Source organism: Panulirus ornatus, chromosome 45 (genome assembly GCF_036320965.1).
Source record: "Panulirus ornatus isolate Po-2019 chromosome 45, ASM3632096v1, whole genome shotgun sequence".
In the NCBI taxonomy this organism is placed as follows: domain Eukaryota; kingdom Metazoa; phylum Arthropoda; class Malacostraca; order Decapoda; family Palinuridae; genus Panulirus; species Panulirus ornatus.
Genome location: NC_092268.1, coordinates 2,240,218 through 2,265,938, shown reverse-complemented (window position 1 = coordinate 2,265,938; position 25,721 = coordinate 2,240,218). Strand labels below are relative to the sequence as shown.

The 25,721-nt window shown below is 39.8% G+C and overlaps 1 protein-coding gene and 1 long non-coding RNA gene across 41 annotated transcripts in view; one reads left to right on the top strand and one right to left on the bottom strand.

Annotated features, from left to right (window-relative positions):
* LOC139762987 (uncharacterized) overlaps positions 1 to 25,721 on the bottom strand; it is a 492,364-nt gene that overhangs the window by 328,324 nt on the left and 138,319 nt on the right. Inside the window, exons 1-10 of one of the 33 annotated variants that reach the window (XM_071688520.1) lie at positions 25,578 to 25,715; positions 24,854 to 25,013; positions 22,009 to 22,155; positions 21,689 to 21,823; positions 20,965 to 21,124; positions 18,711 to 18,841; positions 17,985 to 18,144; positions 16,610 to 16,720; positions 15,027 to 15,185; positions 13,899 to 14,064 (exon numbers count right to left, since the gene is read on the bottom strand). The exons of 20 other annotated variants lie outside the window; for them this stretch is intronic. In XM_071688520.1, coding sequence (XP_071544621.1) covers positions 16,716 to 16,720; positions 17,985 to 18,144; positions 18,711 to 18,841; positions 20,965 to 21,034 — 366 coding nt within the window. In that variant the 5' untranslated portion in view covers positions 21,035 to 21,124; positions 21,689 to 21,823; positions 22,009 to 22,155; positions 24,854 to 25,013; positions 25,578 to 25,715 and the 3' untranslated portion in view covers positions 13,899 to 14,064; positions 15,027 to 15,185; positions 16,610 to 16,715. Of the gene's footprint in view, positions 1 to 2,492; positions 2,812 to 3,061; positions 3,185 to 4,246; positions 4,413 to 12,101; positions 12,421 to 12,647; positions 14,065 to 15,026; positions 15,186 to 16,609; positions 16,721 to 17,984; positions 18,145 to 18,710; positions 18,842 to 20,964; positions 21,125 to 21,688; positions 21,824 to 22,008; positions 22,156 to 24,853; positions 25,014 to 25,577; positions 25,716 to 25,721 lie in introns of those variants that run through there. 12 more of the 33 variants (XM_071688537.1, XM_071688535.1, XM_071688536.1 and 9 more) reach the window with 12 other exon arrangements.
* LOC139762991 (uncharacterized) overlaps positions 1 to 25,721 on the top strand; it is a 97,134-nt gene that overhangs the window by 68,324 nt on the left and 3,089 nt on the right. For 4 of the 8 annotated variants that reach the window (XR_011715983.1, XR_011715981.1, XR_011715976.1 and 1 more), the window contains exons 10-13: positions 2,711 to 2,842; positions 4,233 to 6,617; positions 9,699 to 10,044; positions 12,320 to 12,451. This is a non-coding gene — a long non-coding RNA (uncharacterized lncRNA). Of the gene's footprint in view, positions 1 to 2,710; positions 2,843 to 4,232; positions 6,618 to 9,698; positions 10,045 to 12,319; positions 12,452 to 13,884; positions 14,972 to 25,721 lie in introns of those variants that run through there. The other 4 variants (XR_011715980.1, XR_011715977.1, XR_011715982.1 and 1 more) reach the window with 4 other exon arrangements.

The window sequence follows — 25,721 nt, the reverse complement described above, 5'->3', positions numbered from 1 at the left end:
TTCCTTACGCTACCTTGCTAACGCAGGAGATGGCGATTAAGTATAATAAACATGTTTGTATTTTGCATAATACATATCAAAGTTTTTACTTTTTTTTCCAGATTCCTGGTTGATGCCTCAGGGATGGAGAAGCCTCAAAAGCAGTTAAGAATTTGCTTAGTGAGGCAAACATGGCTGGGACGACAAGGAACACTTGTTCAGCTGAAAACTTTTAGGCCCCGTTGTTCTGGGGGTGTGTACGAGGGGATGGATGTCAGAAGATACCAGCTTGACTGTGCAGGAAGACAGGTGGTCACAGATTGAGAAGTAGATCAGAGATGTAGCGGGAAATAGAAAGTACTACAGCAAGGAACATGGCTCTGTATCATGCCGGAACTGAGTGATGATGATGACCTTACGTTATATTGCAACTGGAAAAGATCACGTTGTGGACCAACACAATCTACTGTAAGTAGGGTTATTGCACAGACAGATAGTAGACAAAACAGAATTTATGCAGATTAGGGTCTTCCCTGGTGGTGTGGGTGCTGTAGATCTTATTGGTGATAGTAATTACTATTGCAAGTGTTGGCTTTTGATGCTTTACCTAAGACCTGAAGATGGTTCTCAGACAGCTTGTAATGGGTAACGTTAAATGCTTTCTTGCATGTTTACTCATGTGGGAACATCAGTGAAGGGGGCTAAATGGGGAGGTAACAACAAGTAGTGGAAGTGAGGAGATAAGAGTGAGTTTTGAAGGTTTGCTGAATGTGTTTGATGATAAGAGTGGCAGATAAAGGTGCTTTGCAAGATGGTGTGCGAAGTGAGAGGGTCAGGGAGAATGGTTTGGTGAATAGAGAAGAGGTAGTTAAAGCTTTGTAGGAGTTGAAAGCCAGCAATTCGGTGGGATTGGATGGTATTGCCGTGGAATTTATTGAAAAGGGGGTGACTGTGTTGTTGACTGGTTGGTAAGGATATTCATTGTATGTATGGTGAAAACCCTGCGGATTGGGAGAATGCATGCATAGTGCCATTATACAAAGGCGGTAAAGGCGAGTGTTCAAGTTACAGAGGTATAAGTTTGTCGAGTATTCCTGGGAAATTATATGGGAGGGTATTGATTGAGAGGGTAAAGGAATGTACGGAGCATCAGATTTCAGAAGTGGTAGAGGATGTGTGGATCAGGTGTTTGCTTTGAAGAATGTATATGAGAAATACTTAGAAAAGCAAATGGATTTGTATGTAGCATTTATGGATCTGGAGAAGGCATATGATAAGAGTTGATAGAGATACTCTGTAGAAGGTATTAAGAATATATGGTGTGGGTGGCAAGTTGTTAGAAGCAATGAAAAGTTTTCATCAAGGATATAAGGCATGTGTAATAGTAGGAAGAGAGGAAAGTGATTGGTTCCCAGTGAATGTAGGTTTGCGGCAGGGGTGTGTGATGTCTCCATGGTTGTTTAATTTGTTTATGGATGGGGTTGTTAGGGAGGAGAATGGAAGAGTTTTGGAGAGAGGCAATTATGCAGTCTGTTGTGGATGAGAGGGCTTGGGAAGCAAGTCAGTTGTCGTTTGCTGATGATACAGGGCTGGTTGCTGATTCGGGTGAGAAACTGCTGAAGTTGGTGACCGAGCTTCCTAAAGTGTGTGAAAGAAGAAAGCAGAGTAAATGTGAATAAAAGCAAGGTTATTGCATTCAGTAGGTTTGAGGGATTGGTGATTAGCTATCATTTCTTTTTTGGATGGGTTTTAAGGTGTCGAATTCTTTAGTAGTTATGGAGAGAATGAGCGAGGAAAAATTGGCATAGAGGATATGTGTCATTGGTGGAGGGAACAAGAAGTGGGAAACCAAATTGGAGGTGGAAGGATGAAGTGAAAAAGATTTTGAGCGATTTGGGCCTGATCATACAGGAGGGTGAAAGGCGTGCAAGAAATAGTGAATTGGAATGATGTGGTATACTGGGGTTGATGTGCTGTCAATGGATTTAACCAGGGCATGTGAAGTGTCTGGGGTAAACCATGGAAAGTTTTGTGGGGCCTGGATGTGAAAAGGGAGCTGTGGTTTTGGTGCATTACACATGACAGCTAGAGACCGAGTGTGAACGAATGTGGCATATGTTGTCTTTTCCTGGCGCTACAGCATGGGGAGATTGTGGGGTGCTATTTCATGTGTGGCAGGGTGGCGACGAAAATGGATGAAGGCATCAAGTATGAATATGTAAATGTGTGTATATGTCTGTGTATGTAGACTTTGAAATGTATAAGTATGTATGTGTGCATGTGTGGACATTTATGTATGTCTGTGTGGGTGGATTGGGCCATTCATTTGTCTTTTTCCTCACTAACGCGGGAGACAGCAACTAAGTATAATAAATCATTATACGATATACATTCCTTATTTGACAAAAGACATCACACAAACTCCAAAGATGTTTCATAACCATATCATACCTTTGTCAGAACAATCTGTGGATTGTAATAAATTATTTCTACCAGGGAAATCAAACATTCAGTTCTGTAAACATTTTTTTCCAGTAAAGAAATACATTAACTTGTCCACACACTATGATTTGGAGATAAGAGTATCAGCAAATTATAAGTGAATCTGAGATGTGTTATAAAGTTGTTTCAAAGAAATAATAGATGAATTATTGGTTAGGAATTTTAACTGCAAGTAGATTGCACTTTTGTTTTGCAGTTCTCTAATTTTTAGGTCTATTTTTTTTGATAGATTGTCCCAAGTCTGTAGACGTACGCCTATGCATCAGCACTGAACCTGAAGGCAGGGATTCATGCGAGGACTGAGGTGGAGGTATCATCATGGTGCACAGCCTGTGGGAGAGAAAGGAATCAATTGTAAAATGTAAGTTTAAAACTTTGGTTGTAATATGAACTAAATTGTAACCTCATTTGATTTACTAAACTTTAATACTTTTCTATAATACTATAAAAAGCCCTCTTGACTTAAGCCAAGTCATATGGGAAAAAATTATAAGTACATACAAATTTCAGCGCCACAAATGGTTACTTCTGGTGAACAAAGAAAATATTATACAAATTGCTAAACTAGTGGTATCCTCACACAAATCATTAGTCACAGAATCGTAGCTGAAATTCCTGTGATGCTTGGGCTGTCAGCACCAAGAATACCTGCTACTGCATGTGACAGGATCAAGCAGAGGCTTATCATGTAGTGGACCACCATCTGTAAAAATACATACAGCAATTAAGACAAATTCACAATCATTGTATGGCAATAACTTAGCCTATGCAAGTCTTTTTCATACAACTTAGCTTATGCCTAACCTATTTCACATTGAGACTATGAAACTGTCTTATTTCCATTTTTGCTCCATAAAGAGCGACCTACTGGTCCTCCACTCTGGAAAGTGTTATCTGTTAGCCTCTTACAAAATGGGTATAGTTTTATAAGTTACTTATCTGTTTTACAGAAGAGCCTCTTATGAGTAGCAATCTTATTCTTTCCTGAGGATATAATGTTGTGATACCTCTTCTGAACCTGTTGTTCCACAGTTCTTGAAAAGCAGGGGAAAGCTGCATTTATCTGCTGTTTAATGCTAGACCATGTTTCCACTTTTGTTCTGGAATTAATCCCATCAGAGAATCCCCTGGTGACCTTCACCACTACCACCATTACCCCTACTGTGTCTCCAATGCTATCACCAACATCGTTCAGTCTCCACCCACTGAACCCTACCGTCCTAAGATGGCAGAGATTTATGTGTATCAAACTTCAATAAGATCCTGGTGTCAAAATACCCCAGTGTAGCCCTAAATCTGGAGGCGTATCCCTTGTGGAGTGAAGCGATGATGGAGGGTGGTCACCTTGGTGAAGGAGGGAGGGAGGGTGGCATTGGTGGAGGGTGGAGACCTTGGTGAAGGAATGAGAGAGGGAGGGAGAGGGCAATGTGAGGAAGTGCTGGAGGATGGCATCTCAGAGGAAAAATGGGTATGTTTGAAGGAAAAGTGGTTCCAACAATGTTATATGGTTGCGAGGCGTGGGCTATAGGTCGAGTTGTGCGGAGGAGGGTGGATGTGTTGGAAATGAAATGTTTGAGGACAATATGTGTTGTGAGGTGGCTTGATGGAGGATGGCATTGGTGGAATGACTTGGTATACTAGGGTCGACATGCAGTCAATGGATTGAACCAGGGCATGTAGTTAGGAATTAGTTTCATTAAAGGAGAGACTAAGGTAAATTTACTGGTACTGGCATTTTTCTATTTTTCCAGAACATTCAACTTACCTCATGATGGTGATAGTCATATACATACAACTTGGCTTCAGCACTGGAAACAAGGAGCAAATAAAGGCTGTTATCCACATTGAAGCACTGCCTGGTCAACCACTCCATAAGCAGTCAAATGTTGGAACATTTCAAAATTCTTCGTCACTTTATTGTATCGGTATACCTGAAAATTGGAATTTTTAAGTATTCACATATTGCAATGGTTTTCAACTTTCGCGCACATACAGATTCCCTTACATCATTTTGTAAAATGCAAAAAAACCTCTGGTCATTAAGGATGGATGATGAATTTGGCCATCTTTTTTAATATAAAAGTCATAGGAAAAAATAAGGCAAAATTCTTCCGTAACTAATACAATACTGTCAACAGGGTTCTAAGTGGGCAACAATGTGTTTTGTAAATATCCACAACTAAATTTTATAAATGGAACCAACATTCTTGAACAAAACTAAAGTATTTTTTGTAACAAGCTTTTTTTTATGAACTTAATCTCTGCCCAGCTGAGAGCTTTTAAGGCCTCAAAGGCTAAGCAATTCCTACATGTCTCAAGGGAAGGTTTTCTAATCAGGAGCAAAGTCCTACACAAGATACTATATTTGCACCATGATTGCAACTTCATGTACCCTTGTTTTCCCACACAAACTATTTGCAGATTATTAGGTAAACTACAGGTAACTGTCATCATGACAAGTTTACAGACTTTTTAAGTACGAGACAATACCATATCCACGCAAGTTTTTGCTTACCTTTAGTAAAGAAACAATGTACAATCACAGCATAAATTGTTTTTACCCTGGGTGCAGTTGATATCAAATTGAATTCAACCTCTGCTCTCCTCTCAGTAGGGTTAAGTGGTCATTCATTATGGCAAGAGACTGGTATAGTGTCACTGATGGCTCCACCGATTCCCATACAAGGAAAGCAATACGAGACTAGTTGCAAAGGCTTTCTTCAGGATTTTTCTTGTTTGTCATATTGACACCTTAGAATTAAAAGTAATTTACAGTTTGATTGTACAATTTAACTAGTATAAAGGCATACTTGTTCCAAATAATCCCATTTGCTTTTCTAAGTATTTCTCACGTACATTCTTCAAAGCAAACATCTGATCCACACATCCTCTACCACTTCTGAAACCATGCTGCTCTTCCCCAATCTGATGCTCTGTACATGCCTTCACCCTCTCAATCAATACCCTCCCATATAATTTCCCAGGAATACTCAACAAACTTATACTCTGTAATTTTAGCACTCACCTTTATCTCCTTTGCCTTTGTACAATGGCACTATGCATGCATTCTGCCAATCCTCAGGCACCTCACCATGAGTCATACATACTTTAAATATATTTACCAACCAGTCAACAACAAATTCACCTCCTTTTTTAATAAATTCCACTGCAATACCATCCAAACCCGCAGTCTTGCTGGCTTTCATCTTCCACAAAGCTTTTACTACCTCTACTCTGTTTACCAAATCATTCTCCCTAACCCTCTCACTTCACACACCACCTCATCCAAAACACCCTATATCTGCCACTCTTATCATCAAACACATTCAACAAACCTTCGAAATACTCACTCCATCTCCTTCTCACATCACCAATACTTGTTATTACCTTTCAACGATGTTCCCATTTGTTCTCTCATCTTACGCACTTTATTTACCTCCTTCCAAAACATCTTTTTATTCTTCCTAAAATTTAATGATACTCTCTCACCCCATTTCTCATTTGCCCTCTTTTTCATTTCTTGCACCTTTTTCTTGACCTCCTGCCTCTTTCTTTTATTCTTCTCCCAGTCATTTGCACTATTTCCCTGCAAAACTCATCCAAATGCCTCTACATATTATTATTATATTATTATACTTTGTCACTGTCTCCCGCATTAGCGAGGTAGCTCAAGGAAACAGACGAAAGAATGGCCCAACCCACCCACATACACACGTATAGCCATACACGTCCACACATGCACATATACATACCTATACAGTTTAACATATACATATATATACATACACAGACATATACATATATACACATGTACATTATTCATGCTGCCCTTATTCATTCCTGGTGCATTCTACGCCACACATCAAAAGACGTACCAGCCTATCGGATTAAATGGGATCCGAGCCAAAGTAAAGAGATCCAATGTTGTTACATGGGATCGGATGCTGTTTCTTATACTTACATTATTTATACGAGTCAACAGGTTCAGGATCTGATCACTAGTGAGCTGGAGGAGAAGCTGTCAAGACGTGCTCCTCCGTGTAAGTCGTGCTCGAGCCCAGAAGCCGGCGGTTCAAGGAGTCACAGTGACCTGCGGGGAAACAAAGAGGTGTCAATTCTTCGTGAACCAGATTGACGTAAGTGATGTGTGTTGTCATGTCAATAATCTCGAGTATATACGAGGATGTTAAGTGGTGTGAGGGATCAGGTTGGGATCCAGCTTGGGGTCGACTCCTTGGTGTTGCTGGCCCGCCTCATCATCATCCTGGAACCCGAGATGATGATCATGTGTTGACATTTGTGTTGTGTGTAGCAATATATACAAACTAAGGCAACACTCAACCTTGACCCCAGTGTGAAAAACTAATAATCACAGGATTTACATTAAATCTTTAACGCGAAATTGACCTTAGACGACATCATAAGAATCCATTATTTATTGTAAGACGGTAAAATTACTATTTTGGCATTAACCTTAGATTTTAACGTTAAAATGACATGGTAATTAAACACATTAACCTTAGATATTAACTTGTTCTTCATTAACCGTCATGGCTGTGTTAACGTAAGTACAATTATTGCTCTACTGGCTTTATTCCCTCATCATCACCGCACTATTATATCATTGCATTTTGCTGGTAATTCTGGTCATTAGGTCATTATCGACGGCAAGATGAAGATAGGAAAGGATTGGGTGTGTTATTTTGTAATAGTAATAACGTAAATAATGACATTTGGGCCCTTGTCGGAAACAAGATGGCGTCCGGCCATCAAACCTTATCTTAGCTTTAGTTGGTCGAAATGACCCATTTTATCCTCGTTAGGATAACATCTGTCTTGAGCCATGGCCGAACATGAGGTGTAGTGTGAATATCAAGTGGAAAATAAACTTGGCGCTTCGTTTTAGCAGCAGAACAACACAACGAAACTACCAAACGATCATTACGATGGTTCACACACACCAGAGCCTCTCCAATGTCCTCAAACTTGATTTAAATGAACTCATAACCGGGATCAGATGCATGCATATATATATATATATATATATATATATATATATATATATATATATATATATATATATATTATATATATATATATATACACGTGTGTGTGTGTGTGCCACTTCCCGCATGGGTTAACAGAAGGACCGTAGGTCAAGCCAGCCATATCTCTGCTAATTACCGTAAAAATAACACTTTATGACACTCCACTTTGACCCTTATGCATAACATTACATCTGGTCAACAAATTTCTCGAACAATTTGCATATACTAACCTTAAAATAAGGGTTTGATGGACGGTGTGTCACGCGTAGGTCCTCCCCGTCAGCGGCTCCTACCAGCAAATGGCCATCTTGGCTCATGGAATTTATACCGTCCCTGGAAACTCTGGCACGACCTGGCCACGGCGTCAAATTGCTAGCTGGTAACTCAACATCACGAGGAAATACAGGAATTATCTGTTTTCTAACCTCCTGATGGTGTTGAGAGTCCTTAATTAGATGCCAGGCGTGGAATTAAGATGGTTTTCAATGTCTTTGATGGTTATATAACTGTAAATGATATCAAGATGACGATTTAATGAAGTGTTGTGATAGTACCATATCCAAAACATAGGTGGCAGTTTTAGTACCATATCCAAAACATAGATGGCAGTGTTTCATACTTTCTCTTCTTACTTGTGTGAAGCAGTGAAGTTCGAACCTGTCTCATAAAGTATGAAATAACGTACAGAACTTGGATTTTTATACCAGAAATTACGTTTTAAAGAGGAAGGTAACTCAATAGTACAATTCTGAAGCTTTTATAGTTATTTTTAAGACGTCTTTTGTAGTACAGCAGTGGAAAATACGGGACTCGCCTGAACGAAGCTGTTCCGATTCAACTGACTCAATGAGGCTTCGAAACACAGCCAAAACGCAGTTAGTACATCAGTCCAAACTCCCTTAAGAAAGTTCCTTATGAGAAATGATGACCAGAAATAAGGGTGAGCCACTAAAAGTTAAAAAGTGGCACTGATGTATACTAGTTATGGAGACTATTTCCGTGGACATATCTTTATTTTGGGGGAGGTGGTTGCAGAAGGGAGTCATAGGGCGTCATAGATAGATAGACAGATAGATAGATAGATAGTGGCTTTGAAAATGATTTACTTAGACACTTTTTCTTGCCAAGAAGGAAAACGAATCATAAGATCACTAAAATAAAACTTAACTTTCAATCATTAACTCAGTTATTTGTGGTGGTTGGAATCTTTTTTTTTTCTTTTAGATAATTAATGTATTTAGTAGCTCTGGTGTTATTTGTGAGTTTATTGATAATTGTATTGTGAAGTGTGTTGAACTTAGGTTGTACACTTCAGGGCCTTATGTGCCGACCCTTGATTTAGTGCATGATCTAGCTGCTGACCTAGGCCCTTAGAACTGGGTCAGCCTCAGTCTGGGGTCAGACACCAGAGGGGTTGGATGGTTGTAACTGTCTGTCCACTCACCTTATATAGGCTTTTGTAAACTACTTATAAAATGACCAAAACAAAATGCTTTTTTGTTTATATTTATCGTTACAGATCATTAAATTTAATGGGTCTTTTAAAGTTAGTTAAGTGTGGATCTTAGATCTTTTAGATAATCAGTTTTAAGCGTTTTTTTTGTTTATATCCTGATTTTTGATATATTGATTTTAGTCAGATAGACAAGATAATGGCTTTTATCAGGGAGTCTTATTTCTATAAATAAAACATACACTTCCGTAAACAAATATTTATTGCATTACATTACATCAGTGACATAGGAAGATGGTGAAAAGGACATGTTTGCAACCTTGCTCACTAGTCCAAGTTACTAAAACAATGGAGATACAAAGGTTTGAATAATTGTCGCTTTGTTTATATCGTATACTTTATTATTTTAACTATGAATACATACATGTATACATTACCTATATTACATATACACTCATATTATTATAATCGCTGTTTACCTTGTCAGCGAAGAAGTGCCAGGAAACAGACGAAGAAAGGCTCATCCACTCTTATACAGATATATACATTGAAATGTATATGTATGTATATGTGGTGCATTTATGTGTATGTGGGTGGGTTGGACTTCTCGTCTGTTTCCTTACGCTACCTTGCTAATGCAGGAGATGGCGATTAAGTATAATAAACATGTTTGTATTTTGCATAATACATATCAAAGTTTTTACTTTTTTTTCCAGATTCCTGGTTGATGCCTCAGGGATGGAGAAGCCTCAAAAGCAGTTAAGAATTTGCTTAGTGAGGCAAACATGGCTGGGACGACCAGGAACACTTGTTCAGCTGAAAGCTTTTAGGCCCCGTTGTTCTGGGGGTGTGTACGAGGGGATGTATGTCAGAAGATACCAGCTTGACTGTGCGGGAAGACAGGTGGTCACAGATTGAGGAATAGATCAGAGATGTAGCGGGAAATAGAAAGTACTACAGCAAGGAACATGGCTCTGTATCACGCCGGAACTAAGTGATGATGATGACCTTACGTTATATTGCAACTGGAAAAGATCACGTTGTGGACCAACACAATATACTGTAAGTAGGGTTATTGCACAGACAGATGGTAGACAAAACAGAATTTATGCAGATTAGGGTCTTCCCTGGTGGTGTGGGTGCTGTAGATCTTATTGGTGATAGTAATTACTATTGCAAGTGTTGGCTTTTGATGCTTTACCTAAGACCTGAAGATGGTTCTCAGACAGCTTGTAATGGGTAACGTTAAACGCTTTCTTGCATGTTTACTCGTGTGGGAACATCAGTGAAGGGGGCTAAATGGGGAGGTAACAACAAGTAGTGGAAGTGAGGAGATAAGAGTGAGTATTTTGAAGGTTTGCTGAATGTGTTTGATGATAGAGTGGCAGATAAAGGGTGCTTTGCAAGATGGTGTGCGAAGTGAGAGGGTCAGGGAGAATGGTTTGGTGAATAGAGAAGAGGTAGTTAAAGCTTTGTAGGAGTTGAAAGCCAGCAATTCGGTGGGATTGGATGGTATTGCAGTGGAATTTATTGAAAAGGGGGTGACTGTGTTGTTGACTGGTTGGTAAGGATATTCATTGTATGTATGGTGAAAACCCTGCGGATTGGGAGAATGCATGCATAGTGCCATTATACAAAGGCGGTAAAGGCGAGTGTTCAAGTTACAGAGGTATAAGTTTGTCGAGTATTCCTGGGAAATTATATGGGAGGGTATTGATTGAGAGGGTAAAGGAATGTACGGAGCATCAGATTTCAGAAGTGGTAGAGGATGTGTGGATCAGGTGTTTGCTTTGAAGAATGTATATGAGAAATACTTAGAAAAGCAAATGGATTTGTATGTAGCATTTATGGATCTGGAGAAGGCATAAGATAAGAGTTGATAGAGATACTCTGTAGAAGGTATTAAGAATATATGGTGTGGGAGGCAAGTTGTTAGAAGCAATGAAAAGTTTTCATCAAGGATATAAGGCATGTGTAATAGTAGGAAGAGAGGAAAGTGATTGGTTCCCAGTGAATGTAGGTTTGCGGCAGGGGTGTGTGATGTCTCCATGGTTGTTTAATTTGTTTATGGATGGGGTTGTTAGGGAGGAGAATGGAAGAGTTTTGGAGAGAGGCAATTATGCAGTCTGTTGTGGATGAGAGGGCTTGGGAAGCAAGTCAGTTGTCGTTTGCTGATGATACAGGGCTGGTTGCTGATTCGGGTGAGAAACTGCTGAAGTTGGTGACCGAGCTTCCTAAAGTGTGTGAAAGAAGAAAGCAGAGTAAATGTGAATAAAAGCAAGGTTATTGCATTCAGTAGGTTTGAGGGATTGGTGATTAGCTATCATTTTTTTTTTTTGGATGGGTTTTAAGGTGTCGAATTCTTTAGTAGTTATGGAGAGAATGAGCGAGGAAAAATTGGCAAAGAGGATATGTGTCATTGGTGGAGGGAACAAGAAGTGGGAAACCAAATTGGAGGTGGAAGGATGAAGTGAAAAAGATTTTGAGCGATTTGGGCCTGATCATACAGGAGGGTGAAAGGCATGCAAGAAATAGTGAATTGGAATGATGTGGTATACTGGGGTTGATGTGCTGTCAATGGATTTAACCAGGGCATGTGAAGTGTCTGGGGTAAACCATGGAAAGTTTTTTGGGGCCTGGATGTGAAAAGGGAGCTGTGGTTTTGGTGCATTACACATGACAGCTAGAGACCGAGTGTGAACGAATGTGGCATATGTTGTCTTTTCCTGGCGCTACAGCATGGGGAGATTGTGGGGTGCTATTTCACGTGTGGCAGGGTGGCGACGAAAATGGATGAAGGCATCAAGTATGAATATGTAAATGTGTGTATATGTCTGTGTATGTAGACTTTGAAATGTATAAGTATGTATGTGTGCATGTGTGGACATTTATGTATGTCTGTGTGGGTGGGTTGGGCCATTCATTTGTCTTTTTCCTTGCGCTACCTCACTAACACGGGAGACAGCAACTAAGTATAATAAATCATTATACGGTACACATTCCTTATTTGACAAAAGACATCACAAACTCCAAAGATGTTTCATAACCATATCATACCTTTGTCACAACAATCTGTGGATTGTTATGAATTATTTCTACCAGGGAAATCAAACACTCAGTTCTGTAAACATTTTTTTCCAGTAAAGAAATACATTAACTTGTCCACACACTATGATTTGGAGATAAGAGTATCAGCAAATTATAAGTGAATCTGAGATGTGTTATAAAGTTGTTTCAAAGAAATAATAGACAAATTATTGGTTAGGAATTTTAACTGCAAGTAGATTGCACTTTTGTTTTGCAGTTCTCTAATTTTTAGGTATATTTTTTTTGATAGATTGTCCCAAGTCTGTAGACGTACACCTATGCATCAGCATTGAACCTGAAGGCAGGGATTCATGCGAGGACTGAGGTGGAGGTATCATCATGGTGCGCAGCCTGTGGGAGAGAAAGGAATCAATTGTAAAATGTAAGTTTAAAACTTTGGCTGTAATATAAACTAAATTGTAACCTCATTTGATTTACTAAACTTTAATACTTTTCTATAATACTATAAAAAGCCCTCTTGACTTAAGCCAAGTCATATGTGAAAAAATTATAAGTACATACAAATTTCAGCGCCACAAATGGTTACTTCTGGTGAACAAAGAAAATATTATACAAACTGCTAAACTAGTGGTATCCTCACACGAATCATTAGTCACAGAATCGTAGCTGAAATTCCTGTGATGCTTGGGCTGTCAGCACCAAGAATACCTGCTACTGCATGTGACAGGATCAAGCAGAGGCTTATCATGTAGTGGACCACCATCTGTAAAAATACATACAGCAATTAAGACAAATTCACAAGCATTGTATGGCAATAACTTAGCCTATGCAAGTCTTTTTCATACAACTTAGCTTATGCCTAACCTATTTCACATTGAGACTATGAAACTGTCTTATTTCCATTTCTGCTCCATAAAGAGCGACCTACTGGTCCTCCACCCTGGAAAGTGTTATCTGTTAGCCTCTTACAAAATGGGTATAGTTTCATAAGTTACTTATCTGTTTTACAGAAGAGCCTCTTATGAGTAGCAATCTTATTCTTTCCTGAGGATATAATGTGATACCTCTTCTGAACCTGTTGTTCCACAGTTCTTGAAAAGCAGGGGAAAGCTGCATTTATCTGCTGTTTAATGCTAGACCATGTTTCCACTTTTGTTCTGGAATTAATCCCATCAGAGAATCCCCTGGTGACCTTCACCACTACCACTATTACCCCTACTGTGTCTCCAATGCTATCACCAACATCGTTCAGTCTCCACCCACTGAACCCTACCGTCCTAAGATGGTGGAGATTTATGTGTATCAAACTTCAATAAGATCCTGGTGTCAAAATACCCCAGTGTGGCCCTAAATCTGGAGGCATATCCCTTGTGGAGTGAAGCGATGATGGAGGGTGGTCACCTTGGTGAAGGAGGGAGGGAGGGTGGCATTGGTGGAGGGTGGAGACCTTGGTGAAGGAGGGAGGGAGGGTGGCATTGGTGGAGGGTGGAGACCTTGGTGAAGGAATGAGAGAGGGAGGGAGAGGGCAATGTGAGGAAGTGCTGGAGGATGGCATCTCAGAGGAAAAATGGGTATGTTTGAAGGAAAAGTGGTTCCAACAATGTTATATGGTTGCGAGGCGTGGGCTATAGGTTGAGTTGTGCGGAGGAGGGTGGATGTGTTGGAAATGAAATGTTTGAGGACAATATGTGTTGTGAGGTGGCTTGATGGAGGATGGCATTGGTGGAATGACTTGGTATACCAGGGTCAACGTGCTGTCAATGGATTGAACCAGGGCATGTAGTTAGGAATTAGTTTCATTAAAGGAGAGACTAAGGTTAATTTACTGGTACTGACATTTTTCTATTTTTCCAGAACATTCAACTTACCTCAGGATGGTGATATTCATATACATACAACTTGGCTTCAGCACTGGAAACAAGGAGCAAATAAAGGCTGTTATCCACATTGAAGCACTGCCTGGTCAACCACTCCATAAGTAGTCAAATGTTGGAACATTTTAAAATTCTTCATCACTTTATTGTATCGGTATACCTGAAAATTGGAATTTTTAAGTATTCACATATTGCAATGGTTTTCAACTTTCGCGCACATACAGATTCCCTTACATCATTTTGTAAAATGCAAAAAACCTCTGGTCAGTAAGGATGGATGATGAATTTGGCCATCTTTTTTAATATAAAAGTCATAGGAAAAAATGAGGCAAAATTCTTCCGTAACCAATACAATACTGTCAACAGGGTTCTAAGTGGGCAACAATGTGTTTTGTAAATATCCACAACTAAATTTTATAAATGGAATCAACATTCTTGAACAAAACTAAAGTATTTTTTTGTAACAAGGTTTTTTTTATGAACTTAATCTCTGCCCAGCTGAGAGCTTTTAAGGCCTCAAAGGCTAAGCAATTCCTACATGTCTCAAGGGATGGTTTTCTAATCAGGAGCAAAGTCCTACACAAGATACTATATATGCACCATGATTGCAACTTTATGTACCCTTGTTTTCCCACACATATCCACGCAAGTTTTTGCTAAACTTTAGTAAAGAAACAATGTACAATCACAGCATAAATTGCTTTTACCCTGAGTGCAGTTGATATCAAATTGAATTCAACCTCTGCTCTCCTCTCAGTAGGGTTAAGTGGTCATTCATTATGGCAAGAGACTGGTATAGTGTCACTGATGGCTCCACAGATTCCCATACGAGGAAAGCAATACGAGACTAGTTGCAAAGGCTTTCTTCAGGATTTTTCTCCAGTTTGTCATATTGACACCTTAGAATTAAAAGTAATTTACAGTCTGATTGTACAATTTAACTAGTATAAAGGCATACTTGTCCAGATAAGAGGCAAGTGCAAAGAATTTAATATCCTTTGTCATAAAGTATGTTAAAATATGCTTTAGATATTCATTACCACATGAAAATAAATTGGTGACTGTGACTTCAGAATTTCATTTGTATGCCCTAACACTACTAGGAATAAAGAAAGAATTTACCAAGACTCCTGCTGTGTACTTTATATTATCTTCAAAGTGGGGATGGTCAGCAACCTTAAGCTGAGCTAACGTAAAGAAACTTTCCTTGACTGGAAGGTTGGATGTCATGAACATCCCAGAGGTGGTGTGGTTTGCCACATATTCTGCCACTACAGTAAACTGTGAAGAAGAGTATGCATACATGACATACACAATATGAAAAAAATATATATCGTTTATGTACACAATTTCTCCACACTCTGAGACAGCATCAGGAGCAGAGGAAAAATGGCCCCATTTGCTCACATACACTAACTCTCATGCATAATGCACAGAAACTACATGTCCTTATTCACAGTTTCTCCTAACAGCTTCACATGCCCTGATCCAGCCTGTTGACTGCATGTCCATCTCTTACATCTCGCTCTATCCTTCCAACTTGTCCTTGTTCTTGCTCTTCCTCCCTCCATTTCCATATATGTACATATATGAATATGTACATATATGTACGTCTGTGTATGTATATGTTGAAATGTACATGTATGTATTTGTGCGTGTATGGGCGTTCATGTATTACATGTGTACGAGGGTGGGTTGGACTTCCTCGTCTGTTTCCTTGCACTACCTCGCTAATGCGGGAGACAGCAACAAAGTATGATTAAAAAAAATAAATATTTTATATATTTATTAAGCTTTATCGCTGTCTCCCGCGTTAGCGAGGTAGCACAAGGAAACGGACAAAAGAATGGCCCAACCCACCCACATACACATGCATATACATAAATGCCCACACACGCACATATACATACCTATACATTTCAACGTATATAAACATATACATACATACACATGTACATATTCATACTTGCTGCCTTCATCCATTCCCACTGCCACCCCACCACACATGAAACAACACCTCCTTCCCATGCACATGTGCGAGGTAGCGCTAGGAAAAGACAACAAAGGCCACATTCGTTCACACTCAGTCTGCTAGCTGTCATGTGTAATGCACCAAAACTACAGCTCCCTTTGCACATCCAAGCCCCACTAAACTTTCCATGGTTTACCCCAGACACTTCACATGACCTGGTTCAATATATAATACGGTGGTCTCGGTGCATTACATATGACAGCTACCTCCACCTGGCACCACCACTCCTTCTCTGTCACTTAACACACATGCCTTACTCATTTGATACAAAATCTAAGCTAGTTTTTGTAGCTTTCCTCCAACACCATACATTCAGAGCATACACAAAGCATGTCAACCACATCATATATTTTCTCCTGATCTATAAATTCCACACACAAAGTGTTTTCTTTAAGTATATCAAAGATTCTTCAAAGCAAGCACCTGATCGAAACAGCGTCTCCCACTTCTGAGGCCACTTTGTTCCTCCACAATCTGATCCTCTGTGCGTGCTACCCTATATCACAAGTCTCTTACAACTTTCCAGGTATCCTAAACAAACTTCCTCTATTCTAGTTCAAATATTCACTTTCTGTTCCCCTTGCATTTATACAATGGCACTGAACAAGCATTCCACCAGTCCTCAGGTACCTGACCTTCAATTATACATACTAACAAAAACACTTAACCTTACCGATTCTGGGAAACTGTTCCAGGCAAAGACCTCTGATGTTACAGTGTGTGGGTCAAGAAAGTCTTCAGGATCATAGTCATTAGCCACCAACATGAACCAAGTGTCATCAACCTGAAATTTACATCAAATTGTAGTACTGTAATAATGAAAGATATTGTGCAAGAAAAACAATGAAAGCAGCAAATGTTCATTCTGAAATTTACATCTTTACTATTCATTTATAATTAGTAGTTGCCTTGTATGATACAGGAGAGACACTGGCAGTATTTTCAATCCTGTTTTCCCCTTACCTAGTATATTCATTGTAACCAAAATCTGTTAAAAAATATTTTCCCTTTAATACACTTTTATCTCTTAAGTAGCCCAGCCATGGAAATTTTGGGTGGTCCCAAGGAATGTGGCAAGAAAAGATACATAGAAAAAGGAAAATGAGCAAACAGTCTATATTTATTACTGTACACACACTTAAATTTGGTGCACTAAGTTTGCCTATCAAGTTTGTTGAATTTTGCCAACTCTTTGTCCCTTCTCTGTCACCACCAATTGATTATTGAGAGAGAACTATTCTCAATGCTAACAGTTTAACTTTCATATTATAATTAGTGCACCAAAGACGTGCTAATTAGCCACTGAATGATGTGGGGCGTATAGCAGGGCACCCTTCTATCGGCACCTTGACTAGGTGGCAGGTCAAGGCACACGACCTCACCTAACCTACCAATTCCTGGAGAAATGAGCTTTATGGCCCAAACTATGGATGCACATACACTTTTGCTGTCGGAAGACCTGTTAGTCTGCACTGCATATCAAATTTGCATTACAATTTCATTTAACCTATAAAGGACCCCAACCAAACTAGTATGGTTTATGTTATGATGCCATACTAGTAGGGATTACTTTTATTAACATTCACTCAGCTTTCTCCTTTCACATACTTTTCCAAACTCATCACCAACTCCTGCAATTTCTCACTTGAATCTGCCACCAGTACTGTATCATCATTAAACACACTCGCTTCCCAGGCCCTTTCATCCCCACAAGCTGCATACTCACCCCTCTCTCAAAGACTTGCATTTACGTCCCTTATCATCCCATCTAGACATATTGAGTGTCATCATGTGTGTACAACTATAACCAATAAAGCTTCTAGCATCAAGTAAGGTAATCCTTGCACTGACCCTATTCTACCACCTTGCCTAGGCAACTCGCCCCCATCCCAAGCTCACCTTCATTTAACACTGATATCACTTTTATGGTTAGAAAATAAAATATTAGGAAATAGTGGAACTTTCCTCCGGAAAAATTAAGAGGTTCCTTATCCCATTCCTATGCCCAACTAGATCAAAACAAGACCATTATGTAGCAGAAAACCTACCACTAGTTAGCACTCCAGAGATCGTACCTGCTATGGGACTGCCACGGGTGGTGAAGACATCCACTTCCATGTAGTTTGCACGCCAACTTTCCTGTACATTCTGATCTACACCATCTAGCAGGAACTCCCGAGTTATGCTGTCTAGCGAGTGGCCATTCACCTGCAAAGTGAAATGCTTAAACAAAAGCAACCACGTACTATTGATTATATTCCTTGACCACAATATGTCAAAACCACTAAACTCCACTTCCTCTACTATTACAATTATTACCACTGAACACCACTAATCTACAGATATGCCTGCTAGTTTGTCTAAAATTATGAAGGCCAACACGACAGTTTTTGGTTCCCAGTTGTATGTATTAAATCATGAGCATACAGCCTTGGTTTGCTCACATACATCGACTTAAAGTGCAGGAATATACGAGTTAGCCAACTGTGCACGTGATCCATTCGATAAACAGGAAACCAAATATAGACATCCTATGTATATAGCACAACATGTTTAGTAGCCAGTATAAAGCAGTATTAGCCATATAAAGGACACCAGTTTCATACTGGTTTGCAATGCAAGAAGTATGCCTACTTGAATCCACATTTACAAAGTGATATCCCCTCAAATTCTCAAAAAAATTTCCATTGGTTTAATAATCTTTTAACATCCCTTTCCAGAATCAGAACTTTGAAGTGTTTTATATCTCAAGTGGTATGATGCAACTCACTCACCTTATGTAAAGTCAGTTCATCAAAATGGGCATTATCAACAGCGAGGGATGCAGCATTTATAAATCCAGTGATAGCTTGCTGGCCGGAGTGGTACAACACTGTAGGGAGGGCATCCTTCAGAAGCTGTACCTCTGGCCCAGACACATAGAGGTGAGGTCACTGACAAGCATGGGAACTAATGGGAAAGAGCCTTACAAAGCTCCACTTTTACTGAATAACAGGCCAGTTAAAAAAGAAAGTTGGGAGGATATGTTATCCAAGTCTAAATGAATAACAGGCCAGTGAAAAAAGAAAGTTGGGAGGATATGTTATCCAAGTCTAAATAACTTTTTGAAGAATGAAAATGCAGAGGACAGACAAGACATTATATCCAAGGGCAAGGTTGTTTACAACCACAGAAGGTACTGGGAAAAAGACTTCCAATGCTCTTTTGCAATCCCATTAGGTAAAATGTCTAATGAAAAAAAATTAGTTTATGGAAACAATTGTAGTGATGTGAAAGCATGGAAGAATCAAGATGCACTAGAGCACAGGTTTAAGAGAAGTGTTCTACCCCCTTTTGCTGAGGATAGTATAAACTCCATTATATAAAAAATAGCTTTTATAAACCTCAATCACAAGTAAACTACTGGCATTCTGTCCAGAAACATGCATCTCTCCTTGTCATATACAACACTTGACTCGCATAGATCATTATTCGTAATCGATTTTCCTGCGGAGCACCATTCAATAACCTTGACTTTTGGCAAACTGGCAGAAGCAACAGATGGTAGCAGTATGTAGGAACATTTAGGCTGGAGCATTAAGTAATAGTAATAATAAGGAACATTAGGTAGAAGCATTCTACGTGGCCTGTTAAGGGTGAAGCAATAGAGGCTATGAAGAGGCACTGGAGTTCCCTAGATATGGAGAGACTACTGCCATGGACACCCATTTAAGGGAGTTCCACTTTACATTTAAAAGGCCGAGGGAGTGCTTTGACAGTTGCTGAAAGAGGAGTGGTAACTGGGAATACTGGATTCAATAAGCTGCACATGGGCAAGAGTATACATGTGAGGGACTGAGCATTAACATGCATAATTGGCCTGTTGCAATTCACTGGCTTGCACAGAAAAGGTTGTTATATGCAAGTATGTTAAAGGGAGTGGCATTTTTTGGTGAAGTAATGTGTGAAAGTCTGTAATGAACAAATGAAGAAAAAACAGTCTAAAATAAAGTAGCAAGGGTTTAGAAAAGTGGCTTGTTGTGCTGCAATACCTAGAGAAATTAAAAAATGGCACACACATAAGCTAAATAAAACCAGGGCATTGAAAGGTTTAAATACTTACATAGACAAACGATGTGTATGGCATGTGAAAGATGGGATAAAGAAGTGATACTCCTGATCCTACCCACCTAGGTATCATGAGGATTAGTGATAACTGCATACTGAGCCAGCACTTCAGTGGTTGTCAAGCTGCACTCCTCCGATCCAGACAGCCGTCTTTCTTTCTGTCTCAGCCATATGTAGACTGCTGGTATTCTGTCCACAAGCATACAATCTCTCCTTGTTACACACAAAACTTTACTCATGCTACTCAATCATCAAACCCGAGATTTTCCTATGGTGAGAGCTATGCTGTAGCCCACCCTTTCGGCAAAATGGTAGGAGCATCAGGCAGTAGGTTAGGTTAGGTTAGGTTAGGTTAGGTTAGGTTAGGTTAGGTTAGGTTGGGTTGGGTTGGGTTGGGTTAGGTTAGGTTAGGTTAGGTTAGGTTGGGTTAGGTTAGGTTAGGTTGGGTTAGGTTAGGTTGGGTTAGGTTAGGTTGGGTTAGGTTAGGTTAGGTTGGGTTGGGTTAGGTTAGGTTAGGTTAGGTTAGGTTAGGTTGGGTTGGGTTGGGTTGGGTTGGGTTAGGTTAGGTTAGGTTAGGTTGGGTTAGGTTAGGTTAGGTTAGGTTAGGTTAGGTTAGGTTAGGTTGGGTTAGGTTAGGTTGGGTTAGGTTAGGTTGGGTTAGGTTAGGTTAGGTTAGGTTAGGTTAGGTTAGGTTAGGTTAGGTTGGGTTAGGTTAGGTTAGGTTAGGTTAGGTTGGGTTAGGTTAGGTTAGGTTAGGTTAGGTTAGGTTAGGTTAGGTTAGGCTAGGCTAGGCTAGGCTAGGTTAGGTTAGGTTAGGTCAGGTTAGGTCAGGTTAGGTCAGGTCAGGTCAGTTTAGGTTCCTTTTCCCATTCCTATGCCCAACTAGATCAAAACAAGACCATTATGTAGCAGAAAACCTACCACTAGTTAGCACTCCAGAGATCGTTCCTGCTATGGGACTGCCACGCGTGGTGAAGACATCCACTTCCATGTAGTTTGCACGCCAACTTTCCTGTACATTCTGATCTACAGCATCTAGTAGGAACTCCCGGGTTATGCTGGCTAGTGAGTGGCCATTCACCTGCAAAGTGAAATGCTTAACCAAAAGCAACCACGTACTATTGATTATATTCCTTTACCCCAATATGTCAGAACCACTAAACTCCATTTCCTCTACTATTACAATTATTACCACTGACCACCACTAATCTACAGATATGCCTGCTACTTTGTCTAAAATTATGAAGGCCAACATGACAGTTTTTCGTTCCCAGTTATATGTATTAAATCATCAGCATACAGCCTTGGTTTGCTCACATACATCGACTTAAAGTGCAGGAATATACGAGTTAGTCAACTGTGCACCTGAACCATTCGATAAACAGGAAACCAAATATAGACATCCTATGTATATAACACATGTTTAGTAGCCAGTATAAAGCAGTATTAGCCATATAAAGGACACCAGTTTCATACTGGTTTACAATGCAAGAAGTATGCCTACTTGAATCCACATTTACAAAGTGATATCCCCTCAAATTCTCAAAAAAATTTCCATTGGTTTAATAATCTTTTTAACATCCCTTTCCAGAATCAGAACTTTGAAGTGTTTTATATCTCAAGTGGTATGATGCAACTCACTCACCTTATGTAAAGTCAGTTCATCAAAATGGGCATTATCAACAGTGAGGGATGCAGCACTTATAAATCCAGTGATAGCTTGCTGACCGGAGTGGTACAACACTGTAGGAAGGGCATCCTTCAGAAGCTGTACCTCTGTCTGCAAGTATCACCAAGTGGTTAATCAACCAGTATCCTGTCATAAAAGAGAATTCTCATGTACGATCAGTAAGGTTTTGACTTTTTTGAAGTATAACCATTATTTGATTATGAGCATTATCAGACTTGCCACTCCCTCATCCCATTTTTTGTGGAAATAACCAAGAGAACATTCATTTTAAATACCTGAAGCTCGCTTACAGCTGCAACATATTCCTCCAAGGATTGATTGGCTGAGCTCCCTTCTAAGGGGTTCCTGATGTTAACAGTCTGATCAATGGTAGTTGTTCCACTCCCTCTTAGTTCTGGGAAGATGACTGGCCCACTCCATACCTTTCAAAAGACCAGTTCACGCTTTTTTCATATCCAACTGCCTCTCCTACCTTACCAAGTCAGCATCATTAAAAATCAACCTCATTTACACATTTTGGTAATAGCCAAGCAACAGAATAAGTGACACTTATAGATCCAGCAGTGATGTGCAGGCTGTAAGTGTGTTTAAATAGTTATATGCTACAGGCATGAAGTTGTCTTGGGATAAGACCTGGGATGATGACTGTGAAAAAGAACTCAAAGTAACTGGAGTCTTGATATCGCAGGTGATGGACAAGTACCGAGAATGGCAGGGAGGGTAACAATGGAAGAAGTAGAGTGAAGACTAGAGGTCAGTTGTGCAAGAAAATGAAATGTTATGATGGAGCAGAGGGCACTTGAAAGAGAAGAGAGCAATGATATTGTGGTGGTGTTGGAATTAAAGGACTCTCTAAATTGCTGGTAGTACAAGAATGAAAGTTTTTATGTGCCCTAATGGCATCAGTCAGAACACACGAGTCCTTGTTCAATTGGGTGTAGCCTTAATCAAATGAGGTCTTGAGAGGGTTTGGTCCAACTCTAAGGTGGTTACCTCTCAAACATGCAAGAGTGTAGGACACTGATATGAAGAGATTGCCAAGTGCTGACAATCGCTGTTTATTGTAATTCAGCTCCAAGACAAGTGCAGATTATGGCCCAGACACATAGAGGTGAGGTCACTGACAAGCATGGGAACTAATGGGAAAGAGGCTTACAAAGCTCCACTTTTACTGAATAACAGGCCAGTTAAAAAAGAAAGTTGGGAGGATATGTTATCCAAGTCTAAATGAATAACAGGCCAGTGAAAAAAGAAAGTTGGGAGGATATGTTATCCAAGTCTAAATAACTTTTTGAAGAATGAAAATGCAGAGGACAGACAAGACATTATATCCAAGGGCAAGGTTGTTTACAACCACAGAAGGTACTGGGAAAAAGACTTCCAATGCTCTTTTGCAATCCCATTAGGTAAAATGTCTAATGAAAAAAAATTAGTTTATGGAAACAATTGTAGTGATGTGAAAGCATGGAAGAATCAAGATGCACTAGAGCACAGGTTTAAGAGAAGTGTTCTACCCCCTTTTGCTGAGGATAGTATAAACTCCATTATATAAAAAATAGCTTTTATAAACCTCAATCACAAGTAAACTACTGGCATTCTGTCCAGAAACATGCATCTCTCCTTGTCATATACAACACTTGGCTCGCATAGATCATTATTCGTAATCGATTTTCCTGCGGAGCACCATTCAATAACCTTGACTTTTGGCAAACTGGCAGAAGCAACAGATGGTAGCAGTATGTAGGAACATTTAGGCTGGAGCATTAAGTAATAGTAATAATAAGGAACATTAGGTAGAAGCATTCTACGTGGCCTGTTAAGGGTGAAGCAATAGAGGCTATGAAGAGGCACTGGAGTTCCCTAGATATGGAGAGACTACTGCCATGGACACCCATTTAAGGGAGTTCCACTTTACATTTAAAAGGCCGAGGGAGTGCTTTGACAGTTGCTGAAAGAGGAGTGGTAACTGGGAATACTGGATTCAATAAGCTGCACATGGGCAAGAGTATACATGTGAGGGACTGAGCATTAACATGCATAATTGGCCTGTTGCAATTCACTGGCTTGCACAGAAAAGGTTGTTATATGCAAGTATGTTAAAGGGAGTGGCATTTTTTGGTGAAGTAATGTGTGAAAGTCTGTAATGAACAAATGAAGAAAAAACAGTCTAAAATAAAGTAGCAAGGGTTTAGAAAAGTGGCTTGTTGTGCTGCAATACCTAGAGAAATTAAAAAATGGCACACACATAAGCTAAATAAAACCAGGGCATTGAAAGGTTTAAATACTTACATAGACAAACGATGTGTATGGCATGTGAAAGATGGGATAAAGAAGTGATACTCCTGATCCTACCCACCTAGGTATCATGAGGATTAGTGATAACTGCATACTGAGCCAGCACTTCAGTGGTTGTCAAGCTGCACTCCTCCGATCCAGACAGCCGTCTTTCTTTCTGTCTCAGCCATATGTAGACTGCTGGTATTCTGTCCACAAGCATACAATCTCTCCTTGTTACACACAAAACTTTACTCATGCTACTCAATCATCAAACCCGAGATTTTCCTATGGTGAGAGCTATGCTGTAGCCCACCCTTTCGGCAAAATGGTAGGAGCATCAGGCAGTAGGTTAGGTTAGGTTAGGTTAGGTTAGGTTAGGTTAGGTTAGGTTGGGTTAGGTTAGGTTGGGTTAGGTTAGGTTGGGTTAGGTTAGGTTAGGTTGGGTTAGGTTAGGTTAGGTTAGGTTAGGTTAGGTTAGGTTGGGTTGGGTTGGGTTGGGTTGGGTTAGGTTGGGTTAGGTTAGGTTAGGTTAGGTTAGGTTAGGTTAGGTTAGGTTAGGTTGGGTTAGGTTAGGTTAGGTTAGGTTGGGTTAGGTTAGGTTAGGTTAGGTTAGGTTAGGTTAGGTTAGGTTGGGTTAGGTTAGGTTAGGTTGGGTTAGGTTAGGTTAGGTTAGGTTAGGTTAGGTTAGGTTAGGTTAGGCTAGGCTAGGCTAGGCTAGGCTAGGTTAGGTTAGGTTAGGTCAGGTTAGGTCAGGTTAGGTCAGGTCAGGTCAGTTTAGGTTCCTTTTCCCATTCCTATGCCCAACTACATCAAAACAAGACCATTATGTAGCAGAAAACCTACCACTAGTTAGCACTCCAGAGATCGTTCCTGCTATGGGACTGCCACGCGTGGTGAAGACATCCACTTCCATGTAGTTTGCACGCCAACTTTCCTGTACATTCTGATCTACAGCATCTAGTAGGAACTCCCGGGTTATGCTGTCTAGTGAGTGGCCATTCACCTGCAAAGTGAAATGCTTAACCAAAAGCAACCACGTACTATTGATTATATTCCTTTACCCCAATATGTCAGAACCACTAAACTCCATTTCCTCTACTATTACAATTATTACCACTGACCACCACTAATCTACAGATATGCCTGCTACTTTGTCTAAAATTATGAAGGCCAACATGACAGTTTTTCGTTCCCAGTTATATGTATTAAATCATCAGCATACAGCCTTGGTTTGCTCACATACATCGACTTAAAGTGCAGGAATATACGAGTTAGTCAACTGTGCACCTGAACCATTCGATAAACAGGAAACCAAATATAGACATCCTATGTATATAACACATGTTTAGTAGCCAGTATAAAGCAGTATTAGCCATATAAAGGACACCAGTTTCATACTGGTTTGCAATGCAAGAAGTATGCCTACTTGAATCCACATTTACAAAGTGATATCCCCTCAAATTCTCAAAAAAATTTCCATTGGTTTAATAATCTTTTTAACATCCCTTTCCAGAATCAGAACTTTGAAGTGTTTTATATCTCAAGTGGTATGATGCAACTCACTCACCTTATGTAAAGTCAGTTCATCAAAATGGGCATTATCAACAGTGAGGGATGCAGCACTTATAAATCCAGTGATAGCTTGCTGACCGGAGTGGTACAACACTGTAGGAAGGGCATCCTTCAGAAGCTGTACCTCTGTCTGCAAGTA